General features: G+C 42.0%; 2 protein-coding genes across 15 annotated transcripts in view; both read left to right on the top strand.

Annotated features, from left to right (window-relative positions):
- TOGARAM1 (TOG array regulator of axonemal microtubules 1) overlaps positions 1-10,925 on the top strand; it is a 68,063-nt gene extending 57,138 nt beyond the window's left edge. For all 8 annotated transcript variants that reach the window (XR_010600844.1, XR_010600845.1, XR_010600843.1 and 5 more), the window contains 4 exons: positions 1,481-1,670; positions 8,049-8,268; positions 8,960-9,046; positions 9,736-10,925. Coding sequence is in view for 5 of the 8 variants with exons in the window: in XM_008171636.3 (XP_008169858.3) it covers positions 1,481-1,670; positions 8,049-8,268; positions 8,960-9,046; positions 9,736-9,989 (751 nt within the window). In the remaining 3 variants the exon portion in view is untranslated. The remainder of the gene's footprint in view (positions 1-1,480; positions 1,671-8,048; positions 8,269-8,959; positions 9,047-9,735) is intronic.
- A 3,008-nt stretch (positions 10,926-13,933) lies between these two features.
- The window catches only part of PRPF39 (pre-mRNA processing factor 39), a 38,824-nt gene continuing 38,195 nt past the window's right edge, over positions 13,934-14,562 (top strand). For 2 of the 7 annotated variants that reach the window (XM_065594027.1, XM_065594026.1), the window contains exon 1: positions 13,984-14,121. The gene's annotated coding sequence lies outside the window, so the exon portion shown is untranslated. Of the gene's footprint in view, positions 14,122-14,562 lie in introns of all 7 variants that reach the window. The other 5 variants (XM_065594033.1, XM_065594029.1, XM_065594031.1 and 2 more) reach the window with 4 other exon arrangements.

The following is a 14,562-nucleotide window of genomic DNA, read 5'->3' as shown; positions in this document are numbered from 1 at the left end:
ATACCTGGAACCAGCTAGAGCAAATGGCCCAGGATAGAGGACTTTGGAGATCTGTGGTTGGCGGCCCATACCCTGATTGGGGTGACGGGCATGAAGCTGAATCTGCAGCCTTGCCAGTATGAGTACTGAAATCTTCCAGGATGACAAATCAGGGGTATTTCACTGCCATTGGCGACAAGGTGTCATTGAGCTCCGTTATCAGTCCTTTTGTCTGTGGTGATATTTAAATAAGCATAAATCTACCTTGGCTTTGGCTCTGGTTTCTACTGTCAAATGAATTCATATGAAGTTCTTACCTGAGGCACCTCACTTGCATTTGATGTTCAAAAGAATAGTGGATAACATGATGTATCTTACAGTGTTACCAATTATCTAGGATATATAAATAAAAGGAAGTTCTTCTTCACACAGCGCACAGTCAACCTGTGGAACTCCTTGCCTGAGGAGGTTGTGAAGGCTAGGACTATAACAGGGTTTAAAAGAGAACTAGATAAATTCATGGAGGTTAAGTCCATTAATGTCTGTTAGCCAGGATGGGTAAGGAATGGTGTCCCTAGCCTCTGTTTGTCAGAAGGTGGTGATGGATGGCAGGAGAGAGATCACTTGATGATTCTGTGTTCTGTTCATTCCCTCTGGGGCACCTGGCATTGGCCACTTTTGGTAGACAGGATACTGGGCTGGACGGACCTTTGGTCTGACCCAGTATGACCGTTCTTATGTACATCTTTCCCAGTGAAGACCAAGGCTCACTCCACCAGAGCTCCAGCAACATCCTCTGCCTACTTCAGAAATATGCTAAGTTTCTGAGATTGGCATGGGGGCAATGTGGAGTAATCCACTGACTTTTGTCTGTCATTATGCATTAGACTGAGCTGCCAGGCAAGTTTGGAAGAGCAGTGCTACACTCTCCATTTGCCTGCTGCAGCTGATGTTCTTCATTTCACCACCCAGGAGAGGCACTGCTTGCCAGTTGCCTACACTGGGATCAGCAATGAGATATACTCGACGAATGAACAGTTCCTAACCCTACAGTAACTCCGATTCTTTGAAGAGGGGTCATTAGTGCAGATCCCATGATTGGATCTGCATTCCCACTCCTCTGCGAACATGGGCTGTGAGTGGTGGGGGAACTGAGCAGGGGTCCCTGGGCACTCTGACCTTTATGCCCTCGGACAGAAGCACGAGGAGGCATAGGGTGCATGCACAGCCCCAACAGACGCTGATCTTGCTTGCACGTGCACTTACAGTTGGCTCCACACTGACATTATCTCGAAGAGCCACAGTTCGGGTAGGGTAAGAAATGGTTCATTTTAAATAACTTACTTTAAAATGCCCAAATGCCTTTGATAGGAAGTTTTTCTATTTAGTTTTTGATGTTTGTATAGCTGAGAAAGTTGACTGCCTGTAAACGTCAGGCTATTGTTCCAGCCGGTCTGAATGTTAACCGAATAACAGTAATCCTTTTTTTCCCCCCCAACAGAGAGATTACAGAAGCACGTGAAATTACAAGAAAACCAGTTGCTCGTAATTCACTAGAAAGTGCAGAATATGTTAAGGTCATTACAAGCTTACTGAATGCAAAAGACTTCCGGGACAGAATTAATGGAATTAAACAACTGTTATCAGACACAGAGAACAATCAAGACCTCGTTGTTGCGAACATTGTGAAGGTAACTGTATATAAAAACATCCTCTTTCAAAGGCCCATTAAGCTTCATGCTGATTCTCTGTAGGACTTGATAAGAATGTACTGCTTCAGAGATTCTCACTACTAAAAACCTTGGTTTGTTCTTTTATTATGAAAATCTGACGAACAAGAGAGTCCCAGAGCAAGTGGGGAGTAGGGCAGGCCTGGCTAATGAGGAGATAACGAGGTACAAAAATAGTTGGAAACAAATGGGAAAAGAGAGGCTTAGAGCTGTGTCTTAGGTAGAGGTTTAAAAAGAAGGGATTGGTAAGACTGGGGAAGGCCAAAGACCTGATTGCAGAATTAATCCTGGAGTATTTTTTCCAATTATAACAGTTTTATTCTCATCTTAATTACATGTTAAATCTTTGTGTGAGTTAAACAAAAATCTATTCCCCAGTTTGGATTTTCTCTTGTTTTCTTTTTATTACAATTCTACCACCACTGTGTGAGCACTTGCCTTTTGCCAAATCTTATTTTAGGAAGCTGTAGACTGCATCAGTCTAAAGAACTCCTGAGTAGCTTAAGCAATCTTTGCAGTGGCTTCCTTATTTCTATTGTGGTAGTTTGATTGGGGCGTAATTGTGCTAGGCATTGTATAAAGGAAGACATGATACCTGCCTGAAGATCTTAACTCTAAAAAGTAAGGAAAACCTATAAAAGAGAGACGTACAATCAAAATTAGTACCCAAAAAACCCTGTGTTGTGTGTGAATTAAGATTGCTCTGTACAGAGCATAATTTACACAAAATGCAAAAAGCAAGGAAATGAAAAGTTAATGCATCTGATATGCCACACCCCCAAAGACACCCACTTCATCACTAGAACGATCACCAAACAAGACACCACTCCAAAACCTTAATCTGTCTCAGTAGAGATGTCAGCCATCCAGCACCCCATTCCCCCAGATTCCTCACCATCAGCAACTGCCAGACTTCCCTCAGGTTCCTCTGTACTATCTGTTCAGCATAGTTCCGGAAAGTCTGTCTCACTCTTGTTTTGGGACTTGAAGGAGATGAGGTCTATTTCTATTTTTTCCCAAGAGTTAATTTGTTAGTATCAATGAGGTAGCTGCATCCAGTCTACTTACTCAGGAATGCCATTTTTGAGGGGGAAAATAGCAGCCTAGAATAGATTAGGTTAAAACCCTAGTAGAATCCCTTTACTTTTAATGGAGTCCTGCATGGATCAATTCCTGGCCCAATGCTATTGAATATCCTTATCAGTGATCTAGAAGAAAATACAAAACCATTGCTGGTAAAATTTGCAGATGACATAAAAATGGCTAGAGTGGTAAATAATGATGGGGTAAAGTCAGTTATACAGTTTGATCTGGATTGCTTGGTAAGGTGGTGTCTCGTTGGAATTTATTATTATAGATATTAGTAATATAGGATTCCACCAGACACTAGCTTAACCGTAAATTCCTTAGATAAATCCAAAGGCTGAATGATATTTATACAATTCCTCTAAACACATCTAATAGCCTAAATAGCAGGCAACTACTGCATTCAAATTGTAACAAAACATTTATAAACATTTGATCAAAACACTTACAGAAGAGCTAAACCGGGGGTGCTTACACCAATATTGGCCAGCTCCAACTCGGTTAAGTATTGGCAATGAACCCTTCAAGAGCTTATCCTTTTATAGCCATTAACAAATAAGTGATGTCATTGCTAAAGGCTGACTAGCTAAAAAACAGGTTTTGGTGGTTTGGGGTCTGTCAAGGCTCCTTCCCCACTCTGAACTTTAGGGTACAGATGTGGGGGCCTGCATGAAAACTTCTAAGCTTAACTACCAGCTTAGATCTGGTCCGCTGCCACCACTCCCAATGGGCTAACTCCCTTCCCTGGGTAGCCTTGAGAGTCTCTTCCACCAACTCCCTGGTGAACACAGATCCAACCCCTTGGATCTTAAAACAAGGAGAAATTAACCATCCCCCCTCCTTTCTCCCACCAACTCCTGGTGGATCCAGATCCAACCCCCTTGGATCTAAAAACAAGGAAAAATCAATCAGGTTCTTAAAAAGAAGGCTTTTAATTAAGGAAAAAAGGTAAAAATCATCTCTGTAAAATCAGGATGGAAAATAATTTTACAGGGTAATCAAACTTAAAGAGCCCGGAGGAACCCCCTCTAGCCTTAGGTTCAAAGTTACAACAAACAGAGGTAAACAGCCTAGCAAAAGGTACATTTACAAGTTGAGAAAACAAAGATAAAACTACCACGCCTTGCCTGGCTGTACTTACAAGTTTGAAATATGAGAGACTTGTTCAGAAAGATTTGGAGAGCTTGGATTGATGTCTGGTCCCTCTTAGTCCCAAGAGCGAACTCCCCCCAAAACAAAGAGCACAAACAAAAGCCTTCCCCCCATCAAGATTTGAAAGTATCTTGTCCCCGTATTGGTCCTTTGGGTCAGGTGTCAGCCAGGTTACCTGAGCTTCTTAACCCTTTACAGGTAAAAGGATTTTGGAGTCTCTGGCCAGGAGGGATTTTATAGTATTGTACACAGGAGGGCTGTTACCCTTCCCTTTGTAGTTATGATAGGGTCATTGCTGGTTTAACTCATACAGTCTTTCCTTCTTATTAACTATTCCTGATATTTTGGGCCTCTTCTTCCTTCTATCTTCTCAATTAGCTCTCAGGTCCAATTTTTCAATTAAGCTGCATACTTTCAAGGCCTTCCCACAACTGCTAACAGACCTGCACTTTATTTGACCTACAGAAACACGTATTTTTTTAAACTAATTTAACCCTTTATTACTTAAACTGCAAAACACATATATTTTTCTTCATTCCCACAGTTCATTTGTACAATATGCATTTTAATACAGCCAGTTGTAAGAATGTAATGAATCTAGGAACAAAGAATGCAGGCCACACCTACAGAATGGGGACTGTATGCAGTGACTCTAAAAAGGACTTGGGGGTCAAGGTAGAAAACCAGTTGAACATGAGTTTCCTTTATAACTCCCTAGCAAGCTGACAAGCAGGACCTTTATCATAGCAGGACCTTTCCCAAGAAAGAATTGGCAGTGCAGATTGTTACTTTGATGCTAATCTTGTATTTCCTATGCATACGCAGGTAAATTAGTTGCATTCATTCACATAAGGCAATTAGCCATTCAAACTAACAAGACAGATCCCAAGTGGTTTACTATGTGGAATTACAGGTTTCAAGGAGAGATTAGGACAATAAATATTATTATACTACAAGTCCCATCTAAATGATAATATCCCCTTTTGATTTCGAAGTCCATAGAATACAGTAACGAAGCATTATAAGTGGGGCTGTCAATTAATCGCAGTTAACTCACGATTAACTCAAAAAAATTAATCGCAATTAATAAGAGTTTTAATCGCACTGTTAAACAATAGAATACCAATTGAAATTTATTAAATATTTTTGGATGTTTTTCTACATTTTCAAATATATTGATTTCAGTTACAACACAGAATAGAAAGTGTACAGTGCTCACTTTATATTATTTTTATTACAAATACTTGCACTGTAAAAATGATAAGCAAAGGAAATAGTATTTTTCAGTTCACCTCATACAATACTGTAGTGCAATCTCTTTATCATGAAAGTGCAACTTACAAATGTAGATTTTGTTGTTACATAACTGCACTCAAAACCAAAATAATGTAAAACTTTAGAGCCTACAACTCCACTCAGTCCTACTTCTTGTTCAGCCAATCACTAAGACAGATAAGTTTGTTTACATTTACGGGAGATAATGCTGCTGGCTTCTTAGTTACAGTGTCAACTGAAAGTGAGTACAGGCGTTCGCATGGCACTTTTGTAGCCGGCATTGCAAAATATTTACATGCCAGATATGCTAAACATTCGTATGCCCTTTCATGCTTTGGCCACCATTCCAGAGGACATGCTTCCCTGCTGCTGATGCTTGTTAAACAAATAATGTGTTAATTAAATTTGTGACTGAACTCCTTGGGGGAGAATAGTATGTCTCCTGCTCTGTTTTACCCGCATTCTGCATAGATTTCATGTTATAGCCGTCTCAGATGATGACCCAGCACCTGTTGGTCGTTTTAAGAACAGTTTCACTGCAGATTTTACAAAATGCAAAGAAGGTACCAATGTGAGATTTCTAAAGATAGCTACAGTACTCAACCCAAGGTTTAAGAATCTGAAGTACCTTTCAAAATCTGAGAGGGACGAGGTGTGGCGCATGCTTTCAGAAGTCTTAAAAGATCAACACTCTGATGTGGAAACTACAGAACCCGAACCACCAAAAAATAAAATCAACCTTCTGCTGGTGGCATCTGACTCATGATGATGAAAGTGAACATGCATCGGTCTGCACTGCTTTGGATAGTTATTGAGCAGAACCCCTCATTAGCATGGACGCATGTCCTCTAGAATGGTGGTTGAAGCATGAAGGGACATATGAATCTTTAATGCATCTGGCACGTAAATATTTTGCAACACCTGCGACAACAGTGCCATGTGTTCTCACTTTTCAGGTAACATTGGAAACAAGAAGCGGGCAGCATTATTTCCTGAAAATGTAAACAAGCTTGTTTGTCTGAGTAGCTAAGTGAACAAGAAGTAGGACTGAGTGAACTTGTAGGCTCTAAAGTTTTACATTGTTTTATTTTATATACATTATTATATATGTATATAATAATGTATATTTGTGTGTGTGTATGTATGTATATATATATATATATATATATATATATATATATACAAATATACATAATTTATATTTTTTTCTACATAATTCTACATTTGTAAGTTCAGCTTTCATGATAAAGAGATTGTACTCAGTACTTGTATGAGGTGAATTGAAAAATACTATTTTGTTTTTTATAGCACAAATATTTGTAATAAAACATAAATATAAAGTGAGCACTGTACACTTTGTGTTCTGTGCTGTAATTGAAATCCCAATATATTTGAAAATGTAGAAAACATCCAAAAACATTTAAATAAATGGTATTCTTTTATTGTTTAACAGTGTGATTAATCATGATTAATTTTTTTTATTGTGCGATTAATCACAATTATTTTTTTTAATCACTTGACAACCCTAATTATAAGATAGGAACAGGATTTAGCATCTACAGCTAATTCGATTGTTAAGCTTCTAACAAGATACTGGTAAACACAGACACATACACTTAGCATCTACCCTTGATTTCTATTACTACAAATAAATGGGTTAATAATTCTGGTCTAGTACATCTCTTTGAAATCCACATACAAATAGATTGTCTTGATTACATTTCAGTGCCTCTTGTTAAGTTGTTATGGGTCACCCACAAGTTGGCTGTTTTGTCAGTGTCCCAGAGACGCTTTAGCTCAAACAAAAATTGTGGGTTTGATACAGAAATTACTAAGTGAGGTTCTGTGTTATGCAGGAGGTCAGACTAGAACAGTGGCTCTTAACCTTTCCGGACTACTGTACCCCTTTCAGGAGTCTGATTTGTCTTGTGTACCCCCAAGTTTCACTTAAAAACTACTTGCTTACAAAATCAGACATAACAATACAAATGTGTCACAGCGCACATTACTGAAAAATTGCTTGCTTTCTCATTTTTACCATATCATTCTAAAATAAGTCAATTGGAATATAAATATTGTACTTACATTTCAGTGTATAGTATATAGAGTGGTATAAACAAGTCAGTGTCTGTATGAAATTTTAGTTTGTACTGACTTCGCTAGTGCTTTTTATGTAGCCTGTTGTAAAATTAGGCAAATATCTAGATGAGGAATAGCTTGGCGTATCCCAAAGGGTACACGTACCCCTTGTTGAGGACCACTGGAATAGGTGATCATAATAATCTCTTCTGGCCTTAAGTCTATAAATAGAAATAGTTATTGTTTCTGTTTTGTCTTTGCTTCAGGAAGGCAAAAACCACTTTGGCGTACTTATTCCTTATCATTTGTGTTGTCGTAGCATGCAGGGGTTGAAATTATAGACCAAGCCCCACTGTGCTAAACACTGCACAAACATGGCTCTAAAATGCTATGGGAGGGGGACACTCTACTCTTCTCATGCAAAATCTAGGGATTCAGTCTGAATGGGTAGCCTTGTTTAAAAAAATCAGTAGCACAGAAAATACGGCTATCAGATCAAAAGTTACAGAAGGCTAGTGTAACCTTATTGTGTTGTCTGGGAATGACTAGAATACATATGAACTGAGATAAAATTGAACTATATACAGTATAAAAATATCAAACTCCATTTTACCTTGGTAAAAAGGATAAAATCCCAGATGACATCAAAGTCTTATTTGAGTAAAGTGCACAACTCAAGTTACTCAAATAATGTGTGAGAAAACAGGAAACTTCTCTAACTCCTGTGATATTTGTACACTTTTTCAGATCTTTGACGCTTTCAAGTCTCGCTTACATGACTCCAACAGCAAAGTAAATCAGGTAGCTCTAGAGACAATGTACAAGATGATTCCTTTGCTGAAAGATAACTTATCACCTGTTATCAACATGTTGATTCCAGCCATGGTAGACAACAACCTGAACTCCAAGAATCCAGGGATCTATGCTGCTGCCACAAATGTTATTCAAGCTCTTTGTCAACATTTAGGTAATTAACTGTTTGAAGTAGCCAGTCTTTATAAAACTGTTTCTACCAAGCCATTGTATATGTGTGGTGTGTAGGAGAGGGTTTAAGTATATCGATAAGCTCAGCGTAGATTGACTTTGGTGACTTTTGAGAAGTATGAAAAAACAGAGGCTATCCATTTCCTTTTTCACTTTGCACATTCCCATCACTTAGGCAGTTTGCCCTGATCAATCCTACACCGTGCATAAACTGATGCAACAATGTTGCTGTAGGTCAGCTTATATAACACAGGAAGGGCCCAGTCCTGCAAATTGAGGTGCACCTGCTGAGATGGCTGAGTGCCCCTAACTGTAATGACTTTTATAGAATTTAAAAGTGTTAAGCAACTTTGAAGACTAGGCCAATGGGCAGGAAGGTAGATGTTCATGGCCTTGTACATTTCTAACTCTCTGCAGTATGTAGTAGTTAGTCCTTACAAGAAATCAGTTCTCCTGTAGCTATTCATAAAAATTCACAAGTTAAAATAATCCTTTGATCTTCAGTGAAAAAAAAGACTTTCTACCTTAAGTCTCTTTGGTTCAGTGGTTTTATTTGAATAAATTGTGAACTGAAGATTTTATTTTATAAAGTCATTTTAACTTGTCTACATACTTTTCTATTGTATAAATGTGATTATTCTGATGGTTTTTAACATTTTATTCTTTGAATTTAGATAATTACTTGCTTCTCCAACCATTCTGCACAAAGGCCCAGTTTTTGAATGGAAAAGCAAAACAAGACATGACTGAAAAGCTTGCTGGTAAAGTTACATATTGCTTTGCAAGTTCACTTTTACTTGTATTCTATTCTCATTTGCCAAACTCCCTTCTTGATGCAAGTGGTTATGTTTGTCATACAGCAATAGTATCGCATTTGGCAAGATGTGCCCTGCAGCCACAGAAATCGTGCACATAGCCCATGCAGTGGGCTCTGACCCTGAAAAACCTGGCAGTCTTTCTTTCTCTCTGAGCACTTCCTTCCTGTGCCTTTTCTACCCCTTGGGTAATGGGCTAATTAGCCTTTTGGGCTCTTCTGGACCATCCCAATCAATTAGGCTGAGCTTTACTGCTGAGGCTTACTTGGGAGTGGTTTAATTGGTGATCCAGTGGTCAGCGTGCCGGTAGAGCTGCTGTTGTCCAGCACGCTGTCAGTTATCCTAACACTCAAACTGCAATACTGATGAGAAAAGGAAGTTCTAAGAACCCTACCTCAAAATGTGTCCCCTTTTCTAGGTTTATCTGACATTTTTTAATGAATGGTCACAATTATTAACTTGTGGTAGATGGATATAACTTTTAAAAAACGTAAAAAGCCTCTGAGGGGGCGATGATTTACAAGCGATACTATTTAAATTGGCTTCATAGATGTCATCGTATTTGCAAACAAAATACAAATAATATACTACATCATGGTAATTACGGTTGTATTGTGTTCTCTTAATTCTTTCAGATCTTGTTATGGAGCTATACCCACGGAAGCCTCATGCTATAGAGCAGAAAGTTTTAGTTGTCCTATGGCATCTCTTAGGAAACATGACAAACAGTGGATCGCTACCCGGAGCTGGAGGAAATATTCGGACAGCTACAGCTAAATTATCAAAAGCACTTTTTGCACAAATGGGTCAAAGCCTGTTAATCCAGGCTGCATCTCAGCCACCACACATCAAAAAGAATTTAGAAGAATTTCTTGATGTAGCTACCTAAAATAAACGGTGTGTATGTGTGTGTAGATCAATCAATACATACACTATATGACAGACTGATAAATGTTTACATGAAGACAAGTGAAACAATTCTAAAGTTGCTTTTTCACAGTGCCTGCACTTTCATGTAGAAAACTAGAATGGCTGCCTTTATTGACAACCTGTAGAGCACCTCACTGTCCTGTACCAGCATATGTACACCAAATCAGTATAACACTCATGAACTGTCCTCACCAGTGTTGCTTGCAGGCCACATGGAAGTATCTAAGGTCTTTAAAGAGAAGTCAGTCCTGCTCATTTGCACTCTTCTTTAGAAATTACAGCACAGTACCCTGTATGTAATAATAGATATGAAATTTGTAATGAATAATATACTTTTTATTATGTAATCATGTTCTGACATGTTTTCTCACTTAGCCTTACTTATGTAAGTGGAAAAAATCCTTGAGTGATGTATATGGTACCAAGAACAGGGGTTTGCGTGACATTTGTGAAAAATATGTATTTCTTAAATCAGTCCACTTATGATTGTGCAGTATTAGCTTGCTATTGCTCCTGTTACATTGATTAACATTTGTTTGACAGTTGGGCATAATCAGCTGCACAGATGTAAAATTTTAACAGGTTATAATGAAGCATGATGACAAAAATTTAGGAAATGAATAAATTTTACAGATTTTGAAATACACATTTGTCTTCAAAAAATACCAGGTGGTGAATGTAACTTCCGTAGTTTTGTTTAAAAACACTAAATTTAATCTTTATCTGTCAAATATTTATAAAGGTGTTATCTCTCAGCCCAGGTGTGTAATTCTCAACAACATAGTGCCAGGTCTTCAGTAGCTTTTTTTTCAGAGTTCTTCAGCTACAAGTACTGTACTCATTTTAAAAAGAAAAAGGAATGTTATAAAAAATAAATGGATTTATTTCTGTAAAATTGTGACATGATGTTTCACTCAAACTCTCTCCCTTTTGTTGGATGAAAAAGAAAAATCATTTATGGACAACTAAACATGCAACAAAGACTAATGTTATCTGTAAAGTTCTGCTTTACACTGGGTATCATGAGGGGTGAATGTTACCATGAAGCAAGGTTCTGTTTCATGAGCAATAGTGCTAAACAGTAAGATGGTTAAAAGTGTAAAACTGTATTTTCCCCCTCAAATTGTGAGCTCAAGAAAACCGTATGAATAGTTCTTTTGTGGTCCACATCAGTTACAGATCTAGCTGGAGCTAAATTGTGTGGAAAATTAGTTGTAGATATTATTTCTGACAGGATTTTAATTCCCCACTTTTAGCTACGTAACACAAGCCTCTCAGCTCTTAATGAATGTTTACTTCCAAGGGGAGTGGGAGCAGGGAAGAGTATGAACCAGCATCCTACTGGCCACACATCACCCACTGCCAGCTGTACATACAGCCATCCAAATGTTCCGTTAACTGCTATTAGTATTTGTATTGTTGTAGTAGCTAAGGTCCCCAGTCACCGATGGGGGCTCATTGTTAGGTACTGTACAGAAACAACAAAAATGGTCTGAATTAGCTGTTACTGCTCAAGAAAGAGATCTTGGAGTCATTGTGGATAGTTCTCTGAAAACATCCGCTCAATGTGCAGCAGCCGTCAAAAAAGCAAATAGAATGTTGGGAATCATTAGGAAAGGGATAGATAAGACAGTAAATATCACCTTGCCTCTATATAAATCCATGGTATGCCCATATCTTGAATATTGCTTGCAGATCTGGTTGCCTCATCTCAGAAAAGATATATTGGAATTGGAAAAGGTTCAGAAAGGGGCAACAAAATTATTAGGGGCATGGAACGGCTGCCATATGAGAAGAGATTAATAAGACTGGAACATTAAAGCTCGGCCAAGAGACGACTAAGGGGAGATATCATAGAGGTCTATAAAATCATGACTGGTGTGAAGAAAGTAAATAAGGAAGTGTTATTTACTTCTCAAAAACTAGGGGTTATGAAATGAAATCAATTGGCACTACGTCTAAATCAAACAAAAGGAAGTATTTCTTCATACAACACACAGTCAACGTGTGGAACTTGTTGTCAGAGGTTGTTGTGAAGGCCAAGACTATAAAAGATTCAAAAAAGAACTAGATAAGTTCATGGAAGATAGGTCCATCAATGGCTATTAGCCAGGATGGGCAGGGATGCAAAACCATGCTCTGAAGTGTCCCTAGCCTGTTTGCCAGAAGCTGGTAATGGGCGACAGGGGGATGGATCACTTGATTACCTGTTCTGCTAATTCCCTATGAAGTGGCTGGCAGTGGCCACTGTGGCAAAACAGGATACTGGGCTAAATGGACCATTGGTCTGACTCAGTATGGCCTTTCTTATATTCTTAAAAATGCAGCCCTTGTCCAAAAGGGCTTACAACCTAAGTACCCTGTTTCCCCGAAAATAAGACATCCTCCGAAAATAAGGCCTACTTACAGTTTTGCCTCTCGTTGTAATATAAGGCATCCCCCCGATAATAAGACCTCCCCGATAATAAGGCATCCACCGATAATAAGGCATTTTTCATTTCTGAAAAATAAGACATCCCCTGAAAATAAGACCTAGCGCATCTTTGGGAGCAAAAATTAATATAAGACACTGTCTTATTTTCAGGGAAACAGGGTATAAGAAAGATGACAACCTAATGGGGAGATTACAGGCAAACAATGAAACTACTGGTCAGCATGACAAACAGTGGGCACAACACCTCTGGGGGTGTGGAAGGCTAACTATTACTGTTGCCCAGTTTTCAGTTTTATCAGCAGACTGCAGTAGTTGAGTGTTTTTTCCCAGAACCCTTGCTCCATATGACTGCAGAGAAAAGCTTGGTTCCAAGAGTCCCGTTGCCCCCAAAGCAGTTTGCAACTAGAAAACCCAGAATTTTAAAATCTCAGGATTTTTAGATCAAACTCAGGATTTGGGGTGCAGGAGAGGGTGCCTTCAGGTCATGGCTTTTGAATACGTGCGGTTGGAAATAACCTAATATGTGAATTAAGAGTTGGGGGAGATGAATCTGCCCCATACCGAGCAGCCCAAGAACACAGCATGAGGGGAACCTGGGTCACGGGGATGGGCCCTGCACTGGCTGCTGCTGGGAGCTCGCTTGATGGGGATAGGTGGAAGGGCAGTGGCCATGTAGTAAGAGCAAACTGGGGCCCTCGCTTTGGGGTGGCCTGGGGGGAGCAGAGCCGGGCTGGGAGGAGGGCAGGGGGAGCAGAGGAGGGGCTGGCGAGAACTGGGGGAACAGAGTTGGGCGGGGGGCTGGCGGAGCAGAGCCGGGGAGGAGGGGCTGGCGAGAGCTGGGGGGAACAAAGTCGGGGATAGGGTGACCAGATGTCCCGATTTTATAGGGACAGTCCCGATTTTTGGGTCTTTTTCTTATATAGGCTCCTATTACCGCCCACCCCCTTCCCGATTTTTCACATTTGCTGTCTGGTCACCCTAGTCGGGGAGGGGGGCTGGCGAGGGTGGGGGGGGCGGGGGGAGCAGAGCCAGGGAGGGGGGGCTGGCGTGAGCGGGAGGGGGGCTGGCGGGAGCAGAGCCGGGCTGGGGGAGGAGGGGCTGGCGAGAGCTGGGGGAACAGAGTCGGGGAGGGGGGAGGGAGAGCTGGCGAGGGCTGGGGGGAGGCGGGGGGAACAGAATCGGACGCGGGGCTGGCGGGAGCAGAGGCGAGAGCTGGGGGCGGCCTGGCCGGAGCGGAGCCGGGGGCTGGCGCGAGCGGAGGCGAGGACTGAGGGGGCCGCCCTGGCGCGAGGGGACACGTCGACCCGTAGGCGCGGCACGTGCAGCACCGCCGCCTGAGGCCGGCCACCGCGAGGGGCGGAGCCACAGCCTGACCTTCCCCTCGGCCGAGCCAGTAGCTAAGCCCCGCGTTGGGATGGCGCATGCGCACAGCAAAGGTCGAGGGCGCTGGCGCATGCCTTCTGTGGGACAGGCGGCGCGCCGCGTCTGCCTGTGGCCTTCGGCGCATGCGTAGCGATTTCCTTTCGCCTTTCGGGGTGGTGGCGCATGCCCAGTCACGTTTCGGAATGGCTGGCACGCATGCGTAGTGCGCACTCCAGAAGGGTCTGGTAGAATCGGTGTGGCCGCAACGGGCCTATGGCAGAGAACCTCGCGCCAGGTCAGTGCTGGGCTGGGGCGCGCGGGAGCAGCCTCCTCAGTGCGGTGTGAGCCTCGGCAGGGGCGCGCGGGGAGCGGGCGCGGCGGGGGCGCGCCTGGGGAACGGGGGCCATTGAGGAGGGCTGGGGACCGGGGGGAATTGAGGAGGGATGGGGAACGGGGGGTAACGAGGGGGTGCCTGGGGAATGGGGGGGAATTGAGGAGGGCTGGGGGGTGGCTGGGGAAGCGCGGGGGGCTAACAAGGGGGTGCCTGGGGAACGGGGGGAATTGAGGAGGGCTGGGGGTGGCTGGGGAACGGGGAGGGTAACGAGGGGGTGCCTGGGGAATGGGGGGGGGAATTGAGGAGGGATGGGGGTGGCTGGGGAACGGGAGGGAAGCGGGGGGTAATGAGGGGGTGCCTGGGGAATGGGGGGGAATTGGGGAGGGCTGGGGGGTGGCTGGG

This window comes from Chrysemys picta, chromosome 4 (genome assembly GCF_011386835.1).
Source record: "Chrysemys picta bellii isolate R12L10 chromosome 4, ASM1138683v2, whole genome shotgun sequence".
Taxonomy (NCBI): domain Eukaryota; kingdom Metazoa; phylum Chordata; order Testudines; family Emydidae; genus Chrysemys; species Chrysemys picta.
The sequence above is the reverse complement of the archived record's forward strand: the minus strand, read 5'-3'. Positions and strand labels throughout refer to the sequence as shown.